Raw genomic sequence first — 16,014 nt, forward strand, 5'->3', positions numbered from 1 at the left:
TCGCTACCACCACCTGGGCAAAAGGTAATATATCCACATAACTGGGAATTACTGTCACTGTCCTTCCAAAAGGCAAGGAAAGAGAAGCCCTGTTTCCACTGATCTCTTCACAAAGGTTTTACCTTGATCACAGGAGCCTGAACGGGATGTGGTGCTTAGGGAGCAAACAGTTGCTAGCAAACTACAGCACAGCCTGACAGTGAAGAGAGAAGGCAGTTATTTCATTATTATTCCTTTTATTTTCATATAAATTAACATTCTAAAAAAATTGAAATAGAAACACTAAATACAGTATTGCACATAGTGATCTTTGTTAGATGATCTATTATTTCATTTAGTATAGTAATATACATACTGTAGGTACTGAAGGGAACAGGAAGGCTACAAATGAAAACATGCTACTGTATCCTTGCACTTAGGAGCAAAGTTAAGAGGAAAAGACTGTTGTTTACATAAATACAAACATGGATTTGAATCAGTGCCATTAAAATAGCTTTATTTTTTAAAGTTTTTTCCATAAGTTAGTTGTAACAGCAAATAATCTCTTCTTTTCACTTCCCCAAATAGTAATGTTACTCCCATCAACGCAAAATTTTAGAACTCCATTCTTGGTAATTTATATCCCTGCCAGAAATTATTACAAGTACAGATTTTCACATAGGTTTGTCAGCAACAGGAGACTTGCTTTTCACATAGTGAAAAAAACATATTTTCTAGTGCTTGGTATATGTGAAGAATAACAGATTCCTGAGGTCATATTTCGCACTTCCTTTTATGACACCCCGTAGGGTACATTAGCCTCTGGACAGCTAGGAATGTCTCTTGATGTCCTAGATTAGACAGGGAATAACCCAAGCCAGCAGGTTAGAGCTCATTTGCCTTACCCCAGTGTCTTTCAGGCTCCAAGGCTGTGGAGCATGTGCATCCAATTCAGTTGCACACACAGCCTGCTTTCAGGAAAAGTGCGCTTTGAAAGAAAAATGTTATCAATCGGGCTGATTGGTTCAGGGCTCTTAAATTAGGACTGGAGGAAGGGGTTGTTATCGGCTGAGCAGATCAAAACTGATATAGTAAATTCTGGATTGCAAATAGGTATTAAGCATGTGGTCTAAAATGGAAGCCCTAAGTCATAGATTTCAATCATTAACCTCCTAGTCAGGGACACCGAAAGCCTGGAGGAAAAGTCTGCAATTCTGTTAAGTGTGAAATCGATGTCAATTAGTTGGTAGTCTATGTTCTGTCACTAGAATTGGCTACTGTTTTCCATAAATGTCAGTCCCCATGTGCATCTTTTAATGGCTCTCTGAAGGAGTTTTAAATTAACTGTAAAGCTAATTCCAAAAGGGAAGTCATGTACATGTTGCCAAAAGCCTCTCTGACTTAAGTGATCAGTAGTTAATACTATACTATACCTTCTAAAGTTCATGTAAAAGTATTAGCTGCTTTATATATTAACAAACTATAATAGCCAAATCTCTCTCATACTCTCTATCATACTTCTGTGCTTTTCTGTATTTTCCTGCTTTTCACTTACTCTTTTTTTTCTTTTTCTTTTTTTAATGTTGGATTTCTGACCCCCTTACCACCTGGCATTCACTATCTGGCAAAAGATGAAGTAAAAATATGCTGCCTTATCGATTTTAAAGATAGTTACAGTAAACATCTTGTTCCACAAATATTTAATCATGGAGGGCAACCAAACAAGTTGGGAAAGCATTGATTATACTGTATAAACAGCACTTAACGATTCAAAATACAAACTACAAATGCCAACATGAAACGGATACAAACAATTCACTAGGAGTAACATTTCTTTCCCTAATCTAAGTGCAGTGCCATGAAGTATTTGTGTTAGACAGATGTTGCCAGTAGGAATGGAAATGTTTTACTGTATCAAGTAGCATTCTTATGAAGTTCAACTTAATGCAGTTTTCAGCATGTTCAGAACTGATGCAGATGCCGCTTTTTATGCATGCTGACTTGGCCTATTTGGAATATACCATACACTTTACAAAATACCATTTTTGAGTGGCAAAGGAGATACAGAGTACAGGGAAGGTGTTTCAAGTCCATACCTAGTCTATTGCTGGGCACTCCATTAAAGTGATTACATTCGTGAATGAATGTACAATAACACATCAATTGGTGGAAAACTCTAGAGAACAAAAAGCAAATTCAAAAAGGTCAAGAAAGCAAATGATCAGGATGATGTAGTTTCCTTCCCCCTCACTCCCCACCCACAGGCATGTTGAGTTTTGGTAACCAGGTAACAACGGCTTTTGCTTTTCTTCTCTCAGATTTTCATACTTATCTTTGCTTTCTGAAAAATAAAATAAAAAAAAGCAGAAAATTGAGTATATATAAAACCACCTCACACAACTATGAAAAGCACAGAAATACATAGGCTAATGTTCAATTATACTTACTGTAGAATTCACTTCACAAATAAATTTCCTTTGAAGCTAGAACTGAGGAAGACTGCAGCAACACACTGCTTGTGAAATATTTTGTTTACTTTCTTTTTCACTCTATCAAATTTTCAGTAACACTGAAAGTCCCAGTTTCAGTGCAAATAATGATAATGATGCAGGAATAATTAAGCCTACAGTTATTTCTCAAAAAAAATCTCAGTGTCTTTGCATACGGCAAAGTATAGGTGAGATAGAGAAATCCAAATCAATGTTAGTTCGTTTTTTTTTTTTTAAAATAACATCTTGATCCGGTTTCAAATAAAATTGATAAAATAAAATCTAGCTTATCATTCCTAACCAAGCTGTTACTCCATTTACGTTTCTTGTGGCCTTAATCACAGCCAACTGTCCCTAAATATTCAGAATAAGAAACAAAAAATGCAATATTATTTCTTCCTGTGTCAGATTATGTTAGTTCAGATATAGTGAATTACCACCTGCTTCATTTCAAGGATGTGTCACAGTAACATAGCCATGACTAGAAAGCACAAAAGAAAGAAATCATGCCTTTGGCGGGAGTGGGGCAGACAGGGACATGGACACATGAAAAAAACTTCTGTTATAATATTTTACAAATGTAATCGATGGCCAGTTGCTACAGGTCTAATTTTAATACGGAGTGCCAGACTAATTTTTCACTAGAGGAGTATTCATTTTCTGTAAAATCAGTCATGATCCTAGCAATGTTTAGGCAATCATAGTGGAAAAGTTCCATTGAATGACTAGAATTACTCTTCTACTATCACTGAAGTTATTTATCTGTTTTCAGAAGAATGGTGAGAGCACAGTATTATCTTTTTCTAGGGTTTCTATTCCAAACCAATCCAGATCAGTGGAACAGAAGCCACTAGTATTTGAGACAGGGATCCAACTTGAAAAATGTGTACCTATCACAATTCTTCCTTACATTTTGTAACTGTAGAAAAGAGAGCAAATACAGAATGAATAAGCTTGAAAACTGGAACTGCCTTTCTGCCTTCTAGGACCACCAACACCACGACTGGGATGCAGACAGATTGGCAGGGTGGGGCAATAATATGCTGCTCTTGCTTGTGCTACATCTATTTTGTGGAGTAATATTCATAGGCAGTGTTCAAGGTTGTTAATCTAACACCTTTTATGAAAATGTTAAACGTTAAAAAAACCCAACAACCCAGAACAAAAAAGTACATCAGGAATAACATATCTAAAAATGCAAAGAGAAAAAGGTACAACGACTGATGGGAACAGAAGTATTGCTACAATTTTTACTTACAATTCCGGAGTCATGTTTTGGTCTTATATTGTAGAGCGACTTCCCCTTTTTCTGCCTGCAGACCTCCTCTGCTTCTTTAACTCTGAAGAGAGACAAAATTTATAAATATTCCTGTAGAGCAAAACTATTTCCAAAGACACTGCAGTATATAACTTACAAATTTAGGCCTGAGGACACAGGTGGATAACTTTATTCCCCATATTTTCATTAGCAAACACCTCAAAATAGCACTTGCACTCTGTGGCTGTTGTTGCCATACCATCAGACTCTGGCACTTACATGGACAGGCATAATCAATGGCATAATCAATTCTAGTTACAAAAGCAATCAGTACTTACTGTAGTTGAAGATTCAAATGTGTCAGGATTTAAAATACACTGGTTGACATGAAGTTTACCTTTCAGAGAATTCATATCAAACACTGCTAAGAAAGCTCCTTTTCTTTTTATGACTGTTTAAAAATCATTCTTCATCCATTCCCAACCTCAGTACTTCAACTACAGTTTAAACAAATTTCTCACCAGACTATCTTCCCTTTCACCTAATTTTGTTTGTATTTAAAATGGCAAAATAGCTTAACCTATATTTCCTCCACTCCCTAACTGAAAATCAAAATGGGAAATTGCCGTAGATCATGGAACATGACGTTTACAACCAAGGGGGTGCATGTCACTGCACACATCTTTCTTTCCAAAGCAGAGGGTGAGCACCAAGTCTTACATGACCTTGGTGAGGATGAATGCACTTGGACTGCTTGGATGTGAAGAGAAGAGCAGGTTCCAGAAGTGAGGGTCCATTTCTTAGTGCTTCCTGACTTGGCAAATGGTATCAAATTAGGGCCTTGTGAAATGCCACCAAATGCCACATTTTTGGCGAGATAAACACCCCTTTCGTCATGCAGATAGGGAACAAACTGTGAAAGGCAGAGGGCTATACTCAGACTGGGAGCCTGCCAGAATCAGTCTGGTGGGTTCAATGGCACACTGTAAAATGTTTCTTTACCATTTTTACTCTTTTTGTAGATCAACATTACAAACACACATGGTTATTGAAACACTGATAATACACATTTAAGTTATGAATTCTCTGAGCTTCAAAGACTTACATAAATCCTTTCTATATGATGCCATTAAGTGGTGTGAGGTGTAATTTTTTTTTATGAGATGAGAATATTATTTATAAATAAGAAGGTAGAAAATAAAAATGTAAATCTTATATTGGCTTGCTCTTGCCAACAATATAGACTTTAGATGGCACATACTCTGCCTTTTCATCAGTATCCAACAGTGAAAAAAGAAACAACAGTAAAATGATATTGAAGAAATGATATATCCTTGGCTGGCTCCTTGCGGTTCATCTCCAGACCACTTGCATGTCTGCTATTTCACTGAGACAACACAGGGCAATGTGAGAATCAGACTTTGTGTTACTATTATTTTTAAATATTTTTGTGTGTGGGGTAAGGGCCAGATTTTGAAAATAAGTCTCCAGCTGGGTCTGCTAAGCACATTAAAAAAAAACCGCCTTCACATTCATCTCTCCTTTATCCAACTTCACCAGACACACCTCGTTCTTTTCATAAGTTTCAAATTTATACTTTCAAAAATTAATTTAAACGTCAGTTCTTTTCTAGCACTTCCAACAAGCTGCTCCCTTCATTTGATAGCCTTATATTTTATTAATGTAGGAAGACCTTTACGTGCACAGGTGGGGGAAAAAAAGGCTTTGAAACCTATTATTTTCAAGCTGTAACACTTTCTATCTGACTGCAAATCAGATAGATTGCTGCAGCATAATATAGAACAAAAATGTCAAACAGCCAAGTAATTCACCTTTAAAACATATTTAAATAGATTCAGTAAAAGTGGCAGCCAAAATGTGGTGATAGCTTTAAAAAGAAGCTTATGGGAATGATACAGAATGCAGTAAAATTCAAAGACATTTTCTTTTTCCTAAAGTGCCACCTTTTCTTCTGCTTTGTGTCCACTTACATCCAAAGGAGGAAAAGTATCTGTGACATTGATCTTCCCATGATCTTTTCCAAACAGTCAGACACATTCCAACCCATCAAAAGCCACTCTTACAAATTTCCTTTTTTTCAGATACAACTATAGCTGGCTCTCTTCACTGGTAGACATCATTTAAATAAGAAAATGAAATGTTACTTGGGAGTAAATTAGTGTCAAATCTCAGGGACTGTACAAGTACTGTTGAGGTTATCAAAATGACTGTTTTATAGAAGCAATGTAATATATGCAGGTATTCAGACTACTCATCATGCAAATGACAGCATATGTAACATACAAAAATATTTACCAAACCAGTTCACACAGATCCAGAAGTTATTCTCAGGAAATGTCAAGGAATCTTTAGTTCCAGTCTTTGTCCCATCTAAATATCCCCCATCCAGGACAGATTACCCACTGCTTGCCTAACATACCAGGTCACAAGACAGCACAGCTCTCTGTGGGTGTCACATTAATTCAAACCAAATATCCTCATATGGAATGGAACCGTTGACAATGCAGTTGATAGGCATTATTTTCTAAAAAGCAGGTCACGTTAAGTGTCACTGTCAGCATAACATCCCTAAAATGTTCTGCTTCTATTAGAGAAATAGCGATTTGGAGAGAGGCTGTCTCCACCTGAAACAGCAAAATGCTACTAACAATGCCACTCTGTGAGGGAGGACATCAGAACTTCTGGGTCCCTTAGATTGCGCTTGAAAAAAATGATCCACAACCTCCAGACTGATAAATGACAACCTTAAGCTTGTGCCACCCATTTTTCTAGGATTATGTAAGAGGTTCTGGTCTCACTAGCATGGTTGCGGTCCTCAAGTTTTTGGGAGCTTTTGTGAAATTCCTTGGAGTTTGAGCCTATTTATTCATACCGACGGGAATGCAGAAGATGAGAAGCATTACTCCCTAATGCACTTAAGACAAAGCTGAGAGCTAGCAGCCGCTCAGTTCCAGTTCCAACCATATCACTGACTCACTGTGTGGGTTTGGGACAGCTCGCTGTCTCTTGGCCCCCATCCTGCTCTCTGTGCAGGAAGATTAAAGTGGTTGGATAGAGCCTTAGTGAAGCCAATACAACCTACATGTATGTTTCTTCAGCAAGGAATGTCCTTAGAAATGTAAAGATATCTCACTAAAGGCTCATTGTTAGGAGGCTTAGTTTATGACCGTGTTAAAACTGGAAGCACGGAGAACTGTATAAATCTACAGCTGTATCTATAAAAGAAAAGTCGGCAGACTGGTGAAATATAGAGACAAAGGCAATTGTTAGCCTTCCACAGTGCTAAATCATAAACCAACGGAACTGGCATCAATTTCTAGAGTGTGCAAGTGTATTTTCTGAAGACTGATCATTCAGCTAAATTAGGATTTTATTAAATGTAAAATTAAAATAACCTGATGCTTCTGGAAGAGCAAAGGATGTGTTTTGATATGAACATCAGTACCATTTAAACTGCAAGATCTAGAAAAGCAGATAAAAGGTTACCTTTGAAGTAAGGGCAATAGTCTCAATTCAGTTGGAAAATAACTTTTAATTGCCACTGGTGATTTTTTGTCAACTTCTTGGGTTTTCTCCACTGGCCCTGAATGATTCTTCATCTTCATGGGTGGGAAGCTAACCAGATTTAGGCAAAACCATCTTGCTTCTGTCAACTCATGCCTGGTTCAAGTTGTATTTCTCACAGTGGCTAATTCCTGCCTACCTTCCTCTTGCTCAGGCTTTTTCTGCACTACTTCTCACTGACTTCAGTGAGACCCTGCTCAGTGTGGGGGTGCAAGATAATAACCTAAGATCAAAAGGTGCAAAAATTGTATGAACGCTAGTGGTTATAATATCAGGAAGACTGGGTTAACTATTCAACTATAGTGAGTCGTTAGAGCTTCATGAAGAAATTAATGCATCTAATTCAATACTGGGAGGAGGGAAGAGGATATTTGGAGAAAACAACACAAGAGCTATGAATCTGTGAGCCTCCCAACAGTCACAAAAGGGGAAGCAATTGCAGACAATGACATACTTCCAGGCTCCAGGCCAAAGCGACACTGCTGCTCTGCCAATGCAGAGCACAAAGAGCTCAAAGAGCATGAAACAGTTAAAAAGACATTCCTAGGAAAGGAGTGGGGATTCAATTGTCAGGCCCTGTGTGGAAAGATAGGCTACCACCGGGAGAGGCTGTGGAAAAAGAGTCTCAGGAAGGTGGGTGTTCCCCAGTTCCTGAGGATTATGACCCTTAGGCAAAGGCCGGCATCTGTATAGATTGATTTATTGTTCTGAAAATCTGTTTTTACTTAAACTATTTAGTTCTACGCTGCTAACACTTTGTTATAGAGGCTGTTCGGTCCCTTTATAGAGCCATTGCGCTCAAGTGCAACCAAATACTCAGAAGCAGGACAGATGCTTAAGGCATGATTTGAGAGTAGGTGAGTAAGATGGAGGTGACAAGGGACATGGTGTGCTCTTCAAGAAGCCAGGTGATACAGTTAACTTGGTAAGTGTGATGGGAATAATTTGCAAGCTGACAGTGTGCTAAGCTTCTTTGCTAGACTGATGCTCAGACCATCTCACTTCATACTTTTCAGCTGCTTCTCAAACTCAACTTTCTTTCAGTAAACTGACTTTGGTTCATTTGCTATCAACTCCTGTCCCATCTCATGTCAATTCTGGCTTAAAAGTGAGCGTATCAGTTTGCTAGGAAAGATAACATCGGCTGCGTTACCTTTAACAATTTTTGTCTGTTACTCTTCCCAAATAATTTCTTGATTTTGTCTTAATGAGAACATAGTCCTACAAAAACTAGTCTTCTCAGCATAGACAACTGGAGAGTTGCTTAATTCTCACTGTAGTAATCCGAAGAGCAGAGGTATTAACAGCAGTGGACCCAACATCAGGCCCAGGGCAGATTCTATAAATACTTAGTAAGACTGTTCATAACTCGAATCTGGACAAATAGATCTCCTTAAATATTAAATTTAGCTAAAGCATTTCCTTCATTATTTCAGGAAGGATATACTTCCAAACAGCCCCCACAATAAGAAAACATGTAGGAAGCGTACAACAGTTGGCAATCCATGGATCAGTTAAAAAAAACAAAAAAAAACCCCCAAAATCTACAAGTGAATGAACAGCCAGTCATTTACAGAGCCCAAGAATTAAAGTCTCGAAATCTGCTACTTAATAAGAATCAGAGTCATCACCCATAACAAAGGAAGTAGTTTCTTATTTCCATCATAATAAAAACTCTTCCCCAGCACTTTCACCTCCTTCTACCTTATATTTATTGTGAGACAAACATATACAAACTATGATTAAGTTTAAAGACAGTTTATAAGATGAATAAGCAAGTTACATGTTGGCATGCACACAGGAAAAAGAAACCAGACACCCTTACAAACGTAAAAGACAGAGTATCTTTATCTACCTTCTAGACAAAAAAGCCATCCTGGCCACAACCTTATCAAGGCTTAGAGACTTTCTGTCATCATTCAATCCATTGAGGGGGGCAGCCACTTTCCTGCCACTAAGCATTAATAACTTTGTCTGAACTATCTGTGGCAGACAGATTCATTTCCTACTGGCTCCATCTAGGCTTGGTAGCCCTACACTTCACTAGCAAGCACTATGACATGACAAATGTAAGCACAGCGAGAAGGCTGGAAGGTTATATGCCTTAGAGAGTGGAGCTGCTCACAAAATCTTCCACGATAAACTCAGACAGACATTACTTTTACAGTTTGACAGTATAGTCCATGAAACCCAAAAGACATTTTTCTGCAGATATTCTGTATTTTTTAACATAAAACAAAGCTGAGGCCAATACTCTTTATACTACTAAGTGCTTATTATCAGATAAATAAAAGGGGTGTTCCCAAAATATTTTATGTAGGCTTGTCTGGGTTGGAGATAACTTGCTTATAATAATAATAGTACTTTTATAAATAAAAACTAATAAAAAATCCTCAGCAAAAATATCAAGTGCCAGACATCTTTAAGACTTCAGGAGCAGAAAATTTTAAACCTCCTTCTTTGAAAACTCTTCCAGAGCAATGTGCCTGTATTTTATTCTTTGACCCACCTACTAAAATATCGAAATGATATTTTGCTAGGGAGTTTCTCTTTAGCGAATAAACAGAAAGGAAAATTACAATTCCCAACATAAAAGTAGAGTAAAAAAAATGTAGAGTTTTTACTTTCATGCCAGTAGGGTTGAAGTGATGACATAGACATGATTCAGTAACTGACTGCAAAGACTTTATACAGATAAGAAGCACATTGCAATGTACGTAGTCCCATCAAACTGACTGATGAAACCTAACCTCTGCCTACCAACAAAGAGAGAATGTATTAGACCATCTTGACATCCCTGCCAGCTCCTTGCATGGTTACTTCAAGGACCACAAGGCTGGCTGAAAGACGCAGTGATTAATCATACGTTGGCTCAGAAGACCATGGACAAAGAGATTAAAATGTTTTAATTTGGCCACTTAACACAGAGACTAACCTGTAGCAGGACCCTGAATAAGATCCTTCCTCTGTCAACATTGTAGAGTAGACTCTGGGGAATACATTTCAGATTTTCTTCAGTGTGCATCATGTCAAACAGGCCTAAAATAAGGCTTTGAGGCCAACTGAAATGAAAATGAGACCTTCCCATTTGCAGAGTCTAACTGTAATCCACAACACACTTCAAAATATTCTGAAAGCATTTCAATTCAAAAGTATTCAGTTCCACTCAGTTCTATCTGGTAATCATTCTTGGTGATCTAGGGATTCTGCTCTTATCTGTGCAGAAATACACAGATGTGCATAAATACAAAAAAGGATATTGTGTTGAAACACATTTTAAAGATGATAACTTTAGCATTAAAGAAAATGTAATGATGTAAAAAAATTAAACTGTTAAGGTTGGCTATGATTCTAAGAAAATGCAAACGTGCGTATACCCACTTAAACACATTTCCTGACTTCTGCCACCATATTCCTTCTTTTTTTTTCTTGTCAAAGTGGCCAGTATTTCAGGCAATACCTGGCTACCTTCAGGCAAGATGGAAATCACTTTCCTACAGACTTTGCATATGAAAATAGAGGTTGCTCTAAGAAAAGATAGTCATCACCTTCCCTTGTTTTTCTTGGAACTGAAGCCAGGTTGCTCTCAAAGAAACTGGCTGCATTCTGGGCTATTTGGTTAGGAAATTCAACAGGAAATGATAAGGGAAGGGAACGAGACTGGAGGTGAGGTAAAACTGGTAATATAATCAGCGAGCAAAAGAAAGGAAACTCGTGAGTGAACGGAAATGTGAAACTATGTGTTTGCTGTAAAAGATTTTTAAGCAGTAGATGGGGTAAGAAGGAAAAAATGCACTGTGTAAAAAAGAATGAGAAAAATCTCAGTGAACAGACCATGTGGAGAAGGATACTATCTTAAAGAGAATATGGAGACATACCCTGGACAGATGAGTTGCCTACATTGGGTATACTGGGGCTACTATGTTGGATAATTGATAGCTACAAGATTGGCAGTACAAGCAAAGATGAGAATTGAGTCAATAGAAGAGATCACTGGAAAGAAAAGAAAAAAAAGTATAAGTCAGCTAGAGAGCCACAGAATGAGAGATCTCCAGTGCAGGAGATGGGAAAATAAGAGGCCTCCAACTTTGCTGCATCAGGTGAAAATAATCATATCAAAAGATGCTCATTCATAATTATGTAATGACTCAAAGCGACTGCAGACACAGTGAGGCTCTTCCCAAAAATGTAAAAAAAAAACCCTGATGTTAGATTGTTCCCTGTACTAATACTATAAAACATGCACACAGCCATGCACTTAACGGATGTTGTCATTATTATGCCAACTCCATGCACTGGTTTGGCAAACTCTCAGTAACTGAGGAATCTAACATCTTCAGTAGTTCAGGATTGGTCTGGGTTACAGTAGATGTTAAGTCTCTGTGAGCATCTCAAACTTTTGGGGACTAATGTTTTAATGACAGATGCTGCTCATTTGTAAAACATTACAATATTTTATTGCACTTCAAATGCCAAAGTAATCACTTTGCCTGGGAATGAAAACATTTCACAAGTATAGAAAGTGTAGCACGTCTTGTCAAAAATTCTGTTTAAAATTTTTAGTGGTGTCATTTTTTTCACCAATATGCAACTATTTATTGAGTATGTTGTGCTGATTTATATCATAGGCAAACGTCATTCTTTTTTCAAGAAGTGGTAAACGGGAAAGGGTTAAAAAAAAAAAATCACTATATGGTAGGAATCACGGTATCCCATCTCACTATACCCTAAACTCTCACACTCAATCTGACATTACAGCCATGAAAACAGGCTGCAAACTTCATTACAAGATGATGATTGGTATCTATCTCCTTTTATGCACAATACACATACTAAGATGCAACATAATATGCCAGAATGATACAACACCAGGCAAATAAAGAAGAGACTGCTGAAAAGGCCTTCTGCTGTTTATGTGGGGGCATTCTGAAATCTAGCCTCATGCAAGTCACAAAAATTAGGAGAGATTACAGATTTGGAATTAGTTTTCGACTAGATCCTTCACTTTGTTCAAGTTTACTATTTGTATGCACCAGTTGGCTTACAGTTGCAAATGGAAATATTTATTCCCGCCTTACAAAACACAGTATGACTTAAAAATGTTAAACTAAAATGTTTAAAAGTAATTTCCACCAAAGATCCAGATTGAGAAACTTATCTCCAAATGCTTTTATTTTTCACAAACTTTTCCCTCAAAAGCAATACTAAAACTGAAAGTTACTGCTCTCCTCCCCTAACTAAAAAATGATGGTGTTTTCACTGAAAAAAAAAGGATTAATTACTGAAAATGCACAAGGAATTAAAAAAAAGTACTGAAATGTTGAGCAACTCAGCTGGACAGCAAATTGTCTCTTTGTGAGCCACTGCCTCAAAGGACCGTTCCTTGCTTCTGAATCTTTGGTGTGTTTGGGCTTCTTTTAAGTAGACTTTCCAATGCCTGTAACAGTATTTTCTGATCAGAAAGCTATTTTATATTTAAGTTAAAATTTTGAAATATTCTCAAAAACTGAAGATCCTTTTAATTATTCAATTCAAAGTCATGTAAGCTGCATTCTGTTTTGAAATGTCATTATGAGTTGTAAAACCAAGCCTACCAGCATGCAATTCAGTTGATTACAGAGCAATAAAGACACTGAGATTAAAGTTCCCAAGTCAGAAAATGTGTCTGCCCATAACTACTAACATAATTCTTAGAGCTTTTAGTTGGCATTACAACAGCATGCCAAGCAAAATGTGAGCCCACTAAACACCCTCCACATTTGCATCATTGCCCTCTCATGTTGCCACTCCAGAGACATTTTTCTTCTCTTTCCTTCCATCTCCAGATTTCTTTGCAAGTGCATATTCCCATGTCCCCCGATTTCTCACTCTCAAGTCTGACTCACTGGTTCCTATTATAAGCGTTAACAAAATATCCCTTAAATTACTCTGAGAGGACGTTGCTCCTGCTATGGGATTTAATGCCCTCCTCTGCAAGCAGAAGTGGCAGCTTACCAACATGCTCCTCACTGTGCAACGTACAGATATCCAATGCCAGACTTTAAATTGCTCAACAGCAAGTTTTAAATCATCCTGCCGAGGAGTCTGTAGGGAGACATACCAGTCTTGCTGCAGAGGGAGATCAATGAGCTGTGGAGACATGCTGGCCAGGAATCTCCCTTTCATCTAGATATACACAGTGTGACACACCAGGTGCCAGCTTAACTGCTATTCTTACGGGAATGGGCAACTTTTACATTTGAGAGACGAGTGCATTTTTTTGAGTTTATAGATTATTTTTAATGTGTCAAAGATTTATCATGGGAGTTAAAGGGTTGAATAAAGTCAGCCAAAAGAAATTCTCAAGCTTAGTGTGATGCAAGATATCAGGGACTTACAGAATTTTACCATCATGTTGATCCTGCTTATGAACTCTCCTCTGCTGGCATCCCTGACAGTCAGTCTCTGTTCAGTGACATGCCCCTTCATAAGGGCAAGGGCCAGACTGAGCTTATGAGTGATATGTACTTTATGTACACACTTACAGGGCACCTATATCTGTCCCTTTCTCTCTCTCCCCTACCACCCCTGTCCAGAAATAGAACTTACTTTGCCCTGTTTAGGTAAATCTTTGCAAGGTTGCACAGGCTCTCTGGAACAGCAAACAATCTGAAGAAATGGAAACATGTCCAGAGCTGGAGTGGACAAACGAGTGTCAGTACCTCACTTGTACCCAGAGAAAGGGAAGGTGGAACTGTGGTCCTGCAAACATGTTTTTGCCTTATTATTGACCTGTTTCTACTAAGATCTGAACCGGCATCTAAAGCCTAATGATATTGATATTAACCTTTGACAGCAATGGAACTTTTCTTTAAAACACAGAAGTTCTTAAAAAACTGACTGCTTTTTGTTACTGTAATGAGCCAGAATGTATTTCATGGCTGTAAAGAAAAGATGAAGTTGTAGTCCTGAAGATGAATCATTGCTGTCCACACCAATATGAGATTTTCTGATAAATAATTGTATTTTTAGCTACCAACAATACCCAAATTCCATATTTGATTGCCATACCCAGCAGCTGCTAATTTTTTTTTCTTTTCTTTTCTTTTTTTTTAAATTGATCATAACTTTTCAAGACTTCCCTCTGTAGGGTTATATTAGGTGTTCCCTCATGAACTCTTCTATCTTTTCATTCCTAGGGCAGGCTATCTTTTCCTGGTTCCTAGGAAAGTGGTAGGGTCTGGGCAACAGTTCTGTAGGCCTTTGCTGGATGTCAAGAAAAATTAAAATACTTCTTGCTCTCACAGAAGTGTTAAACCGGAATAGTATGCTTAACATTGAATATTGCTATCAGAAATATAAAGAAACCGGGGCAGGGGTGAAATAAAGACAGAGATTAATGAGAAAAAAATTAATATATTTATAAGTCAGTTTGTATGAGGCACTTGCTCTCACTACAGGAGAAAAAAAGGCATTTGAAGATTGGTGGTGTGATCCCCTAAGAGTTTTCCTAAGAAGGTGAGACTTTTGCGTAGCTGTCACTGCATATCTAACAATATGTATTCAGAGAACAACAGGCATCTCAGGATATGCAGCAACTGAAATACATGCATAGATAATGTGCACGCTGACTTGCAAGGTTCAAAATCATATTCTTTTTTCAAACAACATTGAAAAAGTATTAGGGAAAGTATGTCAGCTCTTCTTGGCTTTCTTCCTGATCACATGTAAAGTGCAAGCTATACTGACAGATACCTTTCAAGAGTTTTCAAAGTATGAATGCAAAGCATAGACTACCAGTGACACATTAAATATATAAAAGGACAATGATAACAACAACATGTAAAAGCTCAAAACATGCCCTGTTAAGTTTGGTTGTTGTTTTCATTTTGGGTTTTTTTGTTTTTTTTCCTAAAGTTGCTTAATCAGAAAGAAGTTATATTACTTTGAAAATTTTCACTTAAAAGGATACATCTTTAGGATAGACATAGCATCAGAATTTTCAACCTCCACAAAATATTTTTGAGAACTTTATAAATAACCCAGATAACAATTTCTATTGGAATGTTCCAGTTAGCCTTGACTGCAGTGTGACCACAAAAAAAAATAGTACCGTTCAGAAAACCTTTTGGCAGACCTATGCTTTCACTGTAATTTTCAGGTGCATTTTTCTTTTTATTGCTACTGTATTTAACAGTCTATCATGCATAATTTTCTCTACAGCTAGTATTTTCCAGTTCTGCTTTATTTCAAGTGAGAGAACTGAGTGAAAACTGCAGAAAACTTCAGAAAAATTAATTTGTTTTTAACCTTGCACCATTTTTCTTCATTTTTTTTTTCTCATCTTCTCATAAGGAAATACAAAGTCTGACACTTCAATGTTTATCTTTTGCATATAAATGCCTGGCAAACCAATATACAAGTTGAAATGCCAAGTGAAAAGTGTTTAAAATAAGAACTGGCTGACTGCTTTCTTTAACACATACACTTTTAATCTATCAGTAACAAAAAGTAGTACCACCTTTGGAAATACAGTCTACAAAAAGCCTTTGGGTAAATTATTGTAAAACAGTGTGACTCATATTTGCAGAGACTAAATAAGGGACAGCCTCTATTAACAGTCCATATGGAAACTGAGATATAAAATATTGTAGAAAACATTGCCCACAGCATAAAAGTTTAATAAAAACTGAACAGTAAAGTGGAGGGAGAAAAGGCCAAAAA

At 37.3% G+C, this 16,014-nt stretch overlaps 1 protein-coding gene across 2 annotated transcripts in view; it reads right to left on the bottom strand.

The window, feature by feature from the left end:
* Window positions 1-294: 294 nt before the first annotated feature.
* The window catches only part of FMN2 (formin 2), a 164,867-nt gene continuing 149,147 nt past the window's right edge, over window positions 295-16,014 (bottom strand). For both annotated transcript variants that reach the window (XM_052805703.1, XM_052805704.1), the window contains 2 exons: window positions 3,727-3,808; window positions 295-2,320 (listed from right to left, as the gene is read on the bottom strand). In XM_052805703.1, the coding sequence (XP_052661663.1) occupies window positions 2,294-2,320; window positions 3,727-3,808 (109 nt within the window). In that variant the 3' untranslated portion in view covers window positions 295-2,293. The remainder of the gene's footprint in view (window positions 2,321-3,726; window positions 3,809-16,014) is intronic.

This window comes from Harpia harpyja, chromosome 13 (genome assembly GCF_026419915.1).
Source record: "Harpia harpyja isolate bHarHar1 chromosome 13, bHarHar1 primary haplotype, whole genome shotgun sequence".
Lineage (NCBI taxonomy): Eukaryota > Metazoa > Chordata > Aves > Accipitriformes > Accipitridae > Harpia > Harpia harpyja.